Source organism: Littorina saxatilis, linkage group LG9, assembly GCF_037325665.1.
Source record: "Littorina saxatilis isolate snail1 linkage group LG9, US_GU_Lsax_2.0, whole genome shotgun sequence".
NCBI lineage: Eukaryota > Metazoa > Mollusca > Gastropoda > Littorinimorpha > Littorinidae > Littorina > Littorina saxatilis.
Window position 1 is genome coordinate 15,102,793 of NC_090253.1, and position 15,000 is coordinate 15,117,792.

General features: G+C 40.7%; 1 protein-coding gene across 1 annotated transcript in view; it reads left to right on the forward strand.

Annotated features, from left to right (window-relative positions):
- LOC138977103 (potassium voltage-gated channel protein Shaw-like) overlaps positions 1-15,000 on the forward strand; it is a 64,825-nt gene that overhangs the window by 43,334 nt on the left and 6,491 nt on the right. Inside the window, exon 2 of the mRNA XM_070350012.1 lies at positions 9,692-10,597. Coding sequence (XP_070206113.1) covers positions 9,692-10,597 — 906 coding nt within the window. The remainder of the gene's footprint in view (positions 1-9,691; positions 10,598-15,000) is intronic.

Genomic DNA, 15,000 nt, shown 5'->3' on the forward strand with positions numbered 1-15,000 from the left:
CCCTGACACACACATTTTGACCCGTGCACAAGACGTTGTATCTCGTGGCTCGTGGCAAAGGCAGTGAAATTAACAATCCAGAAAAGCGCGGTAGCGGTTGCGCTGAGGAGGATAGCACGCTTTTCTATATCTCTATTCTTTTTAACTCTCTGAACGTGTTTTTAATCCAAACATATCATATCTATATGTTTTTGGAATCAAGAACGGACAAGGAATAAGATGAAATTGTTTTTAAATCGATTTAGGAAATTTAATTTTAATCATAATTTTTCTATTTTTAATTTTCAGAGCTTGTTTTTAATCCGAATATAACATATTTATATGTTTTTGGAATCAGAAAATGATGAAAAATACGATAAACGTAATTTTGGATCGTTTTATAAAAAAGTAATTTTAATTACAATTTTCAGATTTTTAATGACCAAAGTCCATTAATTAATTTTTAAGCCTTCAAGCTGAAATGCAATACCAAAGTCCGGCCTTTGTCGAAGATTGCTTTGCCAAACTTTTAATCAATTTGATTGAAAAATGAAGGTGTGACAGTGCCGCCTCAACTTTTACAAAATGCCGGATATGACGTCATCAAATACATTTATCCAAAAAATGAAAAAAAAATCTGGGGATATCATACCCAGGAACTCTCATGAAAAATTTGATAAAGATCGGTCCAGTAGTTTACTCTGAATCGCTCTACACACACACACACACACAGACACACACACACACACACACACACACACACACACACACACACACACACACACACACACACACACACGCACACACACACATACACCACGACCCTCGTCTCGATTCCCCCCTCTGTGTTAAAACATTTAGTCAAAACTTGACTAAATGTAAAAACCCAAAGCGAAAGGTGGGGGAGGGGGGGGGTGGTGGTTGGGGGGGGGGGGGAGGTTGGGGGGGTATAGTAATTTGGAAAGGAGGGTGGGACGGAATTACGACAACAATCAGCACAAACGGAGTTGCCTATTCTTTTTTTTTTATTTAATTTTTTTTTAATTCTCTTTTTGTGGATTTTTTAATTTAATTTTTATTTTTTTTACATGTATATGCTGTACATTACAGGACATCACATAAACAAGGGAACAAATTCATAAAACAGAACACACTTGGACAATTACAGTACACAGGGGGTGGGGGGTGGGGGGAGTGTGTGTGTGATCATGGCTTGCTGGTCGTAGTATCAAAAATATGTTTAAAACAAAGAATCTAAGGGTTACATCAAAACATGCATATTTACAAGCGTCAATCCTTGTAAAATGTATCTAATGTATTATTCATAACTACGTTTTACTTTTCACAAATAAATCTTTGCTTAATAGGAGTTGCCAATTCTACTTTCAAGCCACAGCAGCAGTTCATAGGGCGAATTAATATCTGAACATATTAATCACAATATATTACTATCTGAACATATTAATCACAATATATTACTATCTCAACATATTAATCACAATATATTAATCACAATATATTAATCACAATATATTAATCACAATATATTAATCACAATATATTAATCACAATATATTAATCACAATATATTAATCACAATATATCAATCACAATATATTAATCACAATATATTAATCACAATATATTAATCACAATATATTAATCACAATATATTAATCACAACATATTAATCACAATATATTAATCACAATATATTAATCACAACATATTAATCACAATATATTAATCACAACATATTAATCACAATATATTAATCACAATATATTAATCACAACATATTAATCACAATATATTACTATCGAACAGAGTTCATGTTCATGTTCATTTCTTTATTGTCCCATCGCTGGGAAATTCGGGTCGCTTCCTCCCAGTGGAAAGCTAGCAGCAACGGGGTCGCGCTACCCAGGTGTCTGCGTGTTTAGGTGTATTCAGCCACCTGCACTTATGGCAGAATGACCAAGGTCTTTTACGTGCCATTGTGGTGACACGGGGGTGTGACATGGCTTCCGTCTCTGGGTCTGCACATAAAGTTGACCCGTGTCCGTTCCGGCCCGAATTCGAACCTGTCACCTTCCGATCACAAGTACAGTGCTCTACCAACTGAGCTACCGTGTATGTGTATGGTGAGGCGGGTGGTGTGGGATATGGCTTTACATCGTGTTAGGGATTGGGGGGGGGGGGGGGGTTTCTTTTGTTACTTAGTCCTTTCACTGCATTCCATTACTGTTCTCATAACTTGTGATAGTGGAAATATGTGGAATGGTCCTTATTTTTTAGGTGCTGGAGTAGTTCTGTGATGGTAGTAGTTTTGTGCAATGCGACTCTAGGTTCAGGTGCTTGAGTAGATCTGTGATAGTCTGTTAATACTGTTGTTTTAAACTGTCTAACTGGCTAGATTATGATTATATAATTTTATGTGATGATCTGACTAAATGATAATAATTACGTGTACTACTTACTTTTAAATGGATTATAAATTTTAGGTATTGTTCTAGTATTCACTAATGTTGTATTGATATTACTGGCACCCCTTTTAATATGGTTTTTACCTTTACAAGGCGACGATGTGAATTTGTGATGTAGACATGTGGCTGGTTATGTGTGAGTATGTAAATAATTGTGTGTGTGTGTGTGTGTGTGTGTGTGTGTGTGTGTGTGTGTGTGTGTGTGTGTGAGTTGTGTCTGTGTGTGCATGACAGTGTAATGTACGTATGTATGCATGCATGGTGATGTGTGTCTGCATATGTGTCTGGTTGGTTTTTATTTTATTTTTACCGTGCCGTGCCAAGATGAAATCCTTTTGCAAAATTGGTGAATAAATATCTTGTATCTTGTATCTTGTAGACTAGATATCATCGAATCGGGGAAGGTTGCCTCGCGTAATGAATGTGGGGGAGAATCGTGTATTATGCTACGCGGTGATTACAAAAACACAAAAAAGACAGAAACAAGCCAACAAATACACACATTCAAACCATAAGCACACACACATAATAAAACAAGAAAACAAACAAATAAACAAACAAACAAACAAACAAACAAACAATTAAACAAACAAGCACACAGACAATTAGACAGATTTTGGCGCACTCACAATGTTTTCCATTCACGAAATAATGTAAAAAGTCACCTAAAAATAATGTAAAAAGTCACCTAAAAATAATGTAAAAAGTCACCTAAAAATAATGTAAAACGTCACCTAAAAATATTGTAAAAGTCACCTAAAAATAATGTAAAAGTCACCTAATAATAATGTAAAAGTCACCTAAAAATAATGTAAAAGGTCACCTAAAAATAATGTAAAAAGTCACCTAAAAATAATGTAAAACGTCACCTAAAAATAATGTAAAAGTCACCTAAAAATAATGTAAAACGTCACCTAAAAATAATGTAAAAAGTCACCTAAAAATAATGCAGCATAAACAGAAACAAGTATAACAAAGCACTTCGCAACCGCCAATTGCAAACGGAGCAGGCGAACTAGCCCAAGTCTTCCCCAAAACGCACGTGGGTGGGTGGGTGTGCTTGTGCCAGTTCTGTTCTTATGAATAATATCCAAATAAACCCCCTTGCGATCACAACAGTGGTGTGGGCACCGTTTATGTACAGCGTGAAACCCACCGCCTTTCCTCAAAGCCAGTCTATCCTTGGCGGATGACGACAGTATTCAGTTTTACTGCAGTAAAAAAGTTTTACTACTGCAGTAAAACTGAATAATGTCATCATCCGCCCCAACAGTCGGTTTTACTGCAGTAAAACTTTTTTTTACTGCAGTAAACTAAAATGAAGATTACTGCAGTAAAACACGAACCCAGTTTTACTGCAATAAAACTTAAATGAGTTTTACTGCAATAAAAAGTTTTACTGCAGTAAAATCAGCTGACCGGGCGGATGATGACAATATTCAGTTTTACTGCATTAAAAAAGTTTTACTGCAGTAAAACTGAATAATGTCATCATCCGCCAAGGATACCAATCTCCTGTGTTTGCCTCTGTACACAGCGGGTCCTCGATTACCGTGATGATTCCCGTTGGGTATTGGAACCCGAGAATGTCTCTGTCATCTTCGCTTTGCGTAGACCCGTCTCGGCTAAAATGTCGAGCAGCAGTTTTGGCGGCGCTGGCCAGCTATAGGATACTTTTGTAGGATGTTGTATAGATACGATGATGAGCTTAACAAAGTGTTCTTTGGGCTAGTTCTTTGTGTGAGAGCTTGTACGTTTGGAGGATGACTGTTTAAAGAGAAAAGAGACTAAGTGGAAATAGCTGTTCGTGGGACTGCTTTGAATTGCGCAGGAGAGAGTACTTTTCAATAGTGCTTGTATGAGAGATTAAATGATGAGAAGAACAAAGTGTTTGTTGGGCTATTTCATAGTGTGCGAGCTTATATTTGTGAAGGATGCTTGTTCAATAGATACGATGTGGCTACACATACCAGCTAGAATACTTTTTAAGGATGCTTGTACAATAGATACGAAGATGAGGAGAACCTACTGTAACATGCGTTCACTCATACTGTGCGAGTTAGTATACTTTTGGAGGATGGAACGAGTAAACCAATTGTCCCGTGCGTTGGTTCATAGTGCGCGAGCCAGTACTGTTGAAGGCTGGTTGTTCAAGATGAGTAGAACTAACTGTTCTTAAGATAGGTCATAATGTGCCAGCCAGTACTTGTAATGAGTCAAGAGATGAGTTGGTGCGTATAACCAACTGTCCCGATGGATAGCACTCAAGCCTCTGAGCAGAACCTACTGTTCCCGCTTGGACCAATAGCGTTGATATAGGACCCCAACATTGCACGTGTTTGTTTGTTGTTATGTTTGTTCTTTTTGGATTTTAATTGATGATTTTAACCTCAAAGTGTGCTGAAGACATGTTTTTGGTGACATCTTTTCCCCATGCTCTTACGTATGGTCCCTCACTTAAAATGCTTTGGATCTTCCTATTCGCTGTATGGTTTAATAGATAGCCAGCACCACCCATTAACTTTGTAATTTATGCCTGATCGGATCAGTGACAAAATGTGTCTTGAAGACACGTGTTTGGTGTCTTCTTCTCCTCTCTCCTTGAAAGACGGGCCCACATTTAATGCTCATGATCTTTCTGTACACTTTATGGTTACATAAATGACTAGCAACACCTTGAAAATCTGCACTTTATATCTCTGTGGTAACTGATATCTTTATGAAGAAGTATCAGAATGTTTCTTGAAGACATGTGTTTGGTGATTTTATTTTCTCGGAAAGACGGCCTGACACTTAATGCTTATGCTCTACCTATCGACTGTATGTTTTTATAAATAGCCAGCATCACCCATGGCATTTGTAATTTATATCTCTGTAACGACTGATTTCTAAATGAAGAAGTCTCAAAATGTTTCTTGAAGATACTTGCTTGGTGATATTTTGTTCGTCTGAAGGACAGACCTAAAACAAACTCTTATCGTATTTTCAAGCATTCAATGATCAAATATATAATAATCTCATCCAGGAAGGATGCAGCCTTGCTGATTGTGTTCTTCCAAAAATATGTTTCTGAGTATGCACATATAGTAGTGACACTGTTTCGGGTAGCCGAGATTCTTAAGCGTTCAGTGTTTAACTTTGTGAATAAAAATAACAACATCTTTAACATTTGCTTAACAGTCACACACACCCTCATGTTTAAGAAGAACCAAAACAAGTCGCGTAAGGCGAAAATACAATATTTAGTCAAGTAGCTGTCGAACTCACAGAATGAAACAGAACGCAATGCCATTTTTCAGCAAGACCGTATACTCGTAGCATCGTCAGTCACCCGCTCATGGCAAAGGCCGTGAAATTGACAAGAAGAGCGGGGTAGTAGTTGCGCTAAGAAGGATAGCACGCTTTTCTGTACCTCTCTTTGTTTTAACTTTCTGAGCGTGTTTTTAATCCAAACATATCATATCTATATGTTTTTGGAATCAGGAACCGACAAGGAATAAGATGAAAGTGTTTTTAAATTGATTTGGACAATTTAATTTTGATAATAATTTTTATATATTTAATTTTCAGAGCTTGTTTTTAATCCGAATATAACATATTTATATGTTTTTGGAATCAGCAAATGATGGAGAATAAAATAAACGTAAATTTGGATCGTTTTATAAATTTTTATTTTTTTTAACAATTTTCAGATTTTTAATGACCAAAGTCATTAATTAATTTTTAAGCCACCAAGCTGAAATGCAATACCGAAGTCCGGGCTTCGTCGAAGATTACTTGACCAAAATTTCAACCAATTTGGTTGAAAAATGAGGGCGTGACAGTGCCGCCTCAACTTTCACGAAAAGCCGGATATGACGTCATCAAAGACATTTATCAAAAAAATGAAAAAAATGTTCGGGGATTTCATACCCAGGAACTCTCATGTCAAATTTCATAAAGATCGGTCCAGTAGTTTAGTCTGAATCGCTCTACACACACACACACACACACGCACACACGCACACACGCACACACGCACACACGCACATTCACCACGACCCTCGTTTCGATTCCCCCTCGATGTTAAAATATTTAGTCAAAACTTGACTAAATATAAAAACCAAGAAATTCCTATGAGGTAGGAAAAACACCCCCGTCAAAGGGAAATAACCTTCTCAGTTGGTGGCAGTGACTGAGTGAGAATGGTTATTTCCCTTTGACCATGAAGATGTCCCTGTATAAGTCCTTGTATAATTTTAATCCACCAATAACTCCCTAACCGTGTGTTTGACTGGTCCCAATTTTTGTAAGGACCGTCTCAGGAATGTATAGAACCTGTTCACCAAGTTTGGTGACGATCGGTCCGTTCATTCTTGAGATCTATATGCGAACACAAACACACAAACAAACACCCAAACAAACACATCGAGCGAAACCTACACACACCCCTATACCGGGGGTGTAACAACTGTAAGATCCTTCAACGTCTTTCATCAACGCAAACAACGATTTGACAGCAAGGCTTCACACGCCTCTGCCCTTCGTAGTCTGTGTTCCCTAACTGTGATCGCATGGGAATAAGCTGGCACCGTTTGCGAATGCAGGGATGTAGGCCATTCATAATACTTCACTCTGAGGGGCTGGCATCTGACCAGTCTCGACGAAACCGGTCAGTATCGTGTGCCAGCGATCAGCGTGTTGGCAATGGTGAATTTTGCCGTCACGAAAATTGGATCTGGGAACTTACACTTGCTGGCAATGCCGAAGGAAGGGATGTTTGTTGAGGATTTCCTCAGTTGAGCCCGAAGTGGACTTTTTCAAGAAGTCTTCTTACCTCCAAATCCAGTGCCTTATGTTTTATACAAAGCCGGGTTTTCCCGTGTAACATGCCCCTAATGGCTTTGCCGTGTGGGCGTAAAACTTACATTTTCTCTCTTCCATCCAGTGACAAAGCTTCGTGAAGTCTCCTTCCAGTTTGTCATTTCAGGCTTCAGAATAATGTATTTCCATTGACAAATTTGTCAAAAAGGCCGTTACATTTTCAGCTTTTTCAAAAAAGTTAAATGAAGACTTTGGTGTTATCTTTCTTCCGATGGGAAAACAAGTTCGGGTGATGTGTTGAAATGCCGGCGATTTTTTCCCCCAACGATTTGACAACAGTTTTGTTTTTTTGACGACTCCTGATGCCGAACGAGCGTGACTGAGTTTGGGCAAGAAAAAGTTTGCATGGGAAGACACACGATATGAAAATGACAGCTAGTGTACCGTTTTGGACATGAAAAGAACCGTGTGCTTGTGAAAACAGTCGATTTAAATTTACATTGCACCTTTTTGGTCATTACAGAACTGTGTGCCCATGAAAACAATCGAATTATGAGGTACGTTGTACCTTTTACGGATAATTACAGAAGCGAGTTGCGTTGTACCTTGTTGCACATTATGGAACTGTGTGCTAAAGAAAACAGCTATTTAAGAATGACGTTGTATCTTTTTGGAAATTGAAGAACTCTGTCCTTGAAAATCATCAGTAGAGTTAAGAGTACCGTTGTAACTTTTTGGACATGAATTCTCACAGTAAAAAGGCAGTCAAAGAGGACATTGCACAGTGAAGTTGTTAACCTTCGCCGGTGGTCGTGGGTCCGTGTGGACCCAGAAGGGTGTTTAATTGCAAATATCTCTTAAACTAGTTGGAATTTTTCAATGAGCTTTTAAGAATGTCTCAGGCACCTAAACAGCTCTTTTGTCCTAAAATTTCAGCGAGAAGTAATAAAAAAAAAAGGTCATATTTAGACTACAAACATCGTGGGGCCGTGAGGACCAATGTTTCTCAAAGAAGGAAATAAAAAGCATGGGTCCGCACGACCCCACGATGACTTCCGTGTGTAGTCGATAACCCGGACGGGCGAAGGTTAAAGATTCCTCAATTGGGATTTTTTGGGGTTTTTTGTGTACATTGCGTGTCTGTTAAGCAAACCACTTCCAGAATGTCAGTGCTATTTGCATGGGTGGATTCTGCAAGCATCTGTAGCAGAGTCTTTTGACGTGGTGTACGGATTCACAATGTGACTCAGTGTTGTAGAATACGTGTGTAAAAGTTGGCGGTTACATGCACACCCATCAAGATGATGCTTGTAAACGTGCCGGTAAGATTATGTGTGTGTGTGTGTGTGTGTGTGTGTGTGTGTGTGTGTGTGTGTGTGTGTGTGTGTGTGTGTGTGTGTGTATGCAGGTGTGTATGTGTGTGTGTGTGTGTATGTGTGTGTGTATGCAGGTGTGTATGTGAGTGTGTGTGTGTGTGTGTATGGATATGCTTGTGCTTGTGTGTGTGTGTGTGTGTGTGTGTGTAGGTGTGTGTGTGTATATGTGTGTGTGTGTGTGGATATGTTTGTGTGTGTGTTTGTGTGTTTGTGTGTGTGTGTGTGTGTGTGTGTGTGTGTGTGTGTGTGTGTGTGTGTGTGTGTGTGTGTGTGTGTGTGTGTGTGTGTGATTTAAGTGGACGTCTTTTTAACCGCAATATCGAGGTGAATTCCCAACCTTTTACAATAACATTATAATTCTGCTTTCTGTTCTCTGTATTCTGTACTCTGTACTTTTCACTCTGTATTCTGTATTCTTTACTCTGTACTCTGTTTTCTGTACTCTGTTTTCTGTACTCTGTATTCTATACTCTGTATTCTGTATTCTGTACTCTGTACTCTGTATTCTGTACTCTGTTCTCAGAATTCTGAATTCTGTATTCTGTACTCTGTATTCTGTATTCTGTACTCTGCACTCTGTATTCTGTACTCTGTATTCTGTATTCTTTACTCTGTACTCTGTTTTCTGTACTCTGTTTTCTGTACTCTGTATTCTGTACTCTTTATTCCGGACTCTGTATTCTGTACTCTGTATTCTGTACTCTGTACTCTGTATTCTGTATTCTGTACTCTGTATTCTGTACTCTGTATTTTGTATTCTGCACTCTGTACTCTGTATTCTGTATTCTGCACTCTGTATTCTGTACTCTGTACCCTGTATTCTGTACTCTGTACTCTGTATTCTGTATTCTGTATTCTGTACTCTGTACTCTGTATTCTGTTCTCTGTATTGTGTATTCTATACTCTTTATTTCTTTGGCAATAACATATTCTGAATTCCTAATTATGTAACATGCACTCTGCATTTTGTATGGTTTATTCTGTACCCTGCATTCTGTACTCTGTATTCTGTACGCTCTACTCTATGTATTATCTATTGTTTTCCAGAGGCGGCCGTCGTTCCCGCAGAGCAGCAGCGGGGACTGGCGCAGCAAGCACAACAATGGCAAGCCCGCCCCCACCGCCTCCTCCATGGCGGAGATGCAGTACGAGGAGGAGGATGCGGAGTCTATTACCACCCCCACCTCCACCACCTTCCACCACGCCCCCCACTGTCGCTGCGCCGTCAACAACAACCTCACGATCCCCGGCACCAACAGCGACGGCAACGGCAACAACGGCAACGATGGTGGTGGTGGCAACGGCAACAACGCTGGGTCAGGCTCGGGGAAGGAAGACCGCAGCGGGCCCGGTGACCTGCCGATCTGCACGTGCCAGATGTCCTACGTCACGCTGGGCGGCGTGACGTCACCGGACGGCTCCAAGACGTCACTGTCGACGGCTGTGACCAACAACAACAAGAAACACCGCCGACCCCGCGGCGCTAAACCCACCGTCATCTTCAACGTAGGGGGCCAGACCTTCGAGACCTACCGCTCCACGCTCAAACGCTTCAAGAACTCTTTCTTCGCGGACGACGACAAGATGAGAGCCTATTTCCGCCCCGCGCAGGGGGACTACTTCTTCGACCGCGACCCGACGGCGTTCGGGGCCGTGCTGAACTATCTCCGCACGGGAGACCTACACGTGCCCACCACCATGTGCGGGCCCGCTCTCCAGGCCGAGCTGGAGTTCTGGAGCATAGATGAGCTGGACATTGAGCGGTGCTGCTGGACTCAGTACAACACGTGGAAGACGCAGAGCAGGAGTCTGGAGAAGCTGGAGTACGATCGCAAGTTCTCCACCACGCAGAACCAGGAGAAGCAGCGCCTCAACAGCGACAACTGCTGGGAGAGGAAGAAGGCCAAACTCTGGCAGTTTTTACAGGACCCCGGCTCTTCTCGAGCCGCCAAGGTAAACTGTACTTCCCAACCCATGTGAGAATGTTGGGGTGATTAGATTACTCCTATAAATATTCTGTTTTCTTCATTTGGAGAAGCAACAGCTGCTGGGAGAAGAAAAAAGGCATTCTTCCAGCAGTTTCTGCAGGACCCCGGCTCTTCTCGAGCCGCCAAGGTAAACTGTACTTCCCAATCCATGTGAGAGTGTTGGGGTGATTAGATTACTCCTATAAATATTCTGTTTTCTTCATTTGGAGAAGCAACAGCTGCTGGGAGAAGAAAAAAGACATTCTTCCAGCAGTTTCTGCAGGACCCCGGCTCTTCTCGAGCCGCTAAGGTAAACGGTATACACTTAATTCCAACCCCAAGTAAAGATTATGGAATGATAAGAGCAATACGATATAATATATTATATTCTGTTTTCTTCATTTGGACAAGCGACTGCTGCTTGGAGAGAAAGAAATAGAACTCAGGTAGTTCATTCAGGAACCCGGCTCTTCTCGGGCTGCTAAGGTAAACTGTACACTACTTCCACTCCCCTAGCCCTCCCCCTGCTACCCCCCTCCCACTCCCCCTTCCACTCCCCCTTCCACTCCCCCTTCCACTCCCCCTTCCACTCATAGTTAAGATGCTTGGATCGGTAGATATCAAGGCTGTATTTTCCACATGCACAAACTGCAACAGAAGAGCAAACAGAAAGTTTTGTGTGTGTAGAGATTTCGTAGATATATATGTATTCTTCATATGATATGGGAGGAGCTGCAGCAGAAGCGTTAGAGCTGCTTGGGCCAGGAGAAGGCGTATCACCAGATACTTAGGTACATTGTACACATTCATTTAGCTTTTTGATATATGAACGAATGGAGATAAGACGGGCGGAGTGGCCTGGTGGATGGGGTCAATTTGCGATATCTATTCTTGAACATAACTCAAACTCTGCAAAGAAAGCAGCCATGGTGTTAAAAATGTGGTGAGTCCGGGCGCGGTGGCGTAGTGGATAAGACATCAGCCTCCTAATCGGAAGGTCGTGAATTCAAATCCCGGCCGCGGCCGCCTGGTGGGTCAAGGGTGGAGATTTTTCTGATCTCACAGTTCAACTTATGTGCAGACCTGCTCGTGCCTTAACCCCCTTCGTGTGTACACGCAAGAACAAGACCGAGTGTGCACGGAAAAGATCCTGTAATCCATGTCAGAATTTGGTCAGTTATAGAAACACAAGAATACCCAGCATGCTTCCTCCGAAAGCGGCGTATGGCTGTCTGATTGCGGGGTAAAAACGGTCATACACGTTAAAACCCACCCGTGCAAAAACATGAGTGAACGTGGGAGTTTCAGCCCATGAAGGAAGAAGAAGAAGAAAGAAGAATGAAGATAGCATTCTAAAGTTTTGATATTTCACGAAGAGAAGGAGCGACAGTTCTTTGACAGTTCTTGTGTTCGCGAACAGCTAAGGTCACTGCCTAGTTTTGTGGCAGTTTGACAGAGGTAAGAGAAGCAGAAGAGCAACAGTTCTGGGATACCAAAGCCAACCTCTGGCAGTTTCTTACAGGACTGCTAAGGTCACTGCCTAGTTTTGTGGCAGTTTGACAGAGGTAAGAGAAGCAGAAGAGCAACAGTTCTGGGATACCAAAGCCAACCTCTGGCAGTTTCTTACAGGACTGCTAAGGTCACTGCCTAGTTTTGTGGCAGTTTGACAGAGGTAAGAGAAGCAGAAGAGCAAAACCCCTGGGATACGAAAGCCAACCTCTGGCAGTTTCTTACAGGACCCAAGTGTTTCGTGAGCTGCCAAGATAAATTGTACCCACTGACGGGCGCAGTGGCGTGGTGGTAAGACGTCGGCCTCCTAATCAGGAGGTCGTGAGTTCGAATCCCGGTCGCTGCCGCCAGGTGGGTTAAGAGTGGAGATTTTTCCGATCTCCCAGGTCAACTTATGTGCAGATCTGCTAGTGACTTAACCCCCTTAGTGTGTATACGCAAGCACAAGACCAAGTGCGCACGTAAAAGATCCTGTAATGCATGTCAGAGTGCGGTGGGTTATAGAAACACGAAAATACCCTGCATGCCTCCGCCGAAATCGGCGTATGCTGCCTGAATGGCGGGGTAAAAACGGCCATACACGTAAAAATCCACTCGTGCTAAAAACATGAGTGAACGTGGGAGTCTAAGCCCATGAACAAAGAAGTAGAAGCAGTGCCCACTAATGGAGCACACGACTGCAGGGGAGAGGAACTAGAACAAGATATCAATACAAATCGGTAACAATATATAAAAAAACAAGTCGCGTAAGGCGAAATTACTACATTTAGTCAAGCTGTGGAACTCACAGAATGAAACTGAACGTAGTCCGCCGCTAGTGCAAAAGGCAGTGAAAGTGACGAGCCTGTTTGGCGCGGTAGCGATTGCGCTGTGCTTCATAGCACGCTTTACTGTACCTCTCTTCGTTTTAACTTTCTGAGCGTGTTTTTAATCCAAACATATCAAATCTATATGTTTTTGGAATCAGGAACCGACAAGGAATAAGATGAAATAGTTTTTAAAACGATTTCGGAAATTTAATTTTGATCATAATTTTTATATTTTTAATTTTGAGAGCTTGTTTTTAATCCAAATATAACATATTTATATGTTTTTGGAATCGGAAAATGACGAGAAATAAGATGAAATTGTTTTTGGATCGTTTAATAAAAAAAATAATTTTAATTACAAGTTTCCGATTTTTAATGACCAATCTCACTCATTAATTTTTAAGCCACCAAGCTGAAATGCAATACCAAAATTTCATAAAGATCGGTCCAGTAGTTTTGTCTGAATCGCTCTACACAGACAGACAGACAGACAGACAGACAGACAGACAGACAGACAGACAGACAGACAGACAGACAGACAGACAGACAGACAGACACACATACACCACGACCCTCGTCTCGATTCCCCCTCTATGTTAAAACATTTAGTCAAAACTTGACTAAATGTAAAAAAAGGACTATAACATATAAAGCATGAGAAGTAGCTTACGTAACAATGAAACAGAAAAAACAGAAGAAATGCAGAAAGAATAAATTAATAGCATCAAAATAATTCATGAAATGAGAAAGGGACATTAATCTAAAGTTAGACAAAACTAAAATCGATAATTTGAAATCAGCTTCAAGAAATCCTCAACATAAAAACAAATGTGTGCATGCAAATTACTTTTGTCTAGCTATTAATAGAAACCAATTTAGCGACAAGCTTCACCATGCACTGATTCGAAATTCGCCGCTGTCGTTCAAAAAAAAGGTCAAAATGTCTTGGTTTCCGAGACTCAAAAAAAAAAATTAAAAAAAAGTCGCGTGAGGCGAAAATACAACATTTAGTCAAGTAGCTGTCGAACTCACAGAATGAAACTGAACGCAATGCAACGCAGCAAGACCGTATACTCGTAGCATCGTCAGTCCACCGCTCATGGCAAAGGCAGTGAAATTGACAAGAAGAGCGGGGTAGTAGTTGCGCTGAGAAGGATAGCACGCTTTTCTGTACCTCTCTTCGTTTTAACTTTCTGAGCGTGTTTTCAATCCAAACATATCATATCTATATGTTTTTGGAATCAGGAACCGACAAGGAATAAGATGAAAGTGTTTTTAAATTGATTTCGACAATTTAATTTTGATCATAATTTTTATATTTTTAATTTTCAGAGCTTGTTTTTAATCCAAATATAACATATTTATATGTTTTTGGAATCAGAAAATGACGAAGAATAAGATGAACGTAAATTTGGATCGTTTAATAAAAAAATAATTTTAATTACAAGTTTCCGATTTTTAATGACCAAAGTCATTAATTAGTTTTTAAGCCACCAAGCTGAAATGCAATACCAAACCCCGGGCTTCGTCGAAGATTGCTTTGCCAAAATTTCAATCAACTTGGTTGGATAATGAGGTCGTCACGGTGCAGCCTCAACTTTTGCAGAAAGCCAGATATGACGTCATCAAAGGCATTTATCGAAAAACATGAAAAAAACGTCCGGGGATATCATACCCAGGAACTCTCATGTCAAATTTCATAAAGATCGGCCTAGTAGTTTAGTCTGAATCGCTCTACACACACACACACACTGACACACACACACACACACACACACACACACACACACACACACACACACACACACACGCACACACACACGCACATACACCACGACCCTCGTCTCGATTCCCCCCTCTATGTTAAAACATTTTAGTCAAAACTTGACTAAAAGTAAAAAACGGTTTTAGATGAGGTTACGTCAGACTTTGTCTGTGTTCTACTGTGTTTATTCTCTTAATTTTCTTTCTCTGTCTACTCCTCTTTTTACATTTAGTCAAGTTTTTAGTTTCTTCTTGCTCTTTTGCTGCTGAAAACGAAAGTCGAAACCAGTTTATGTTCTTTTGTTCT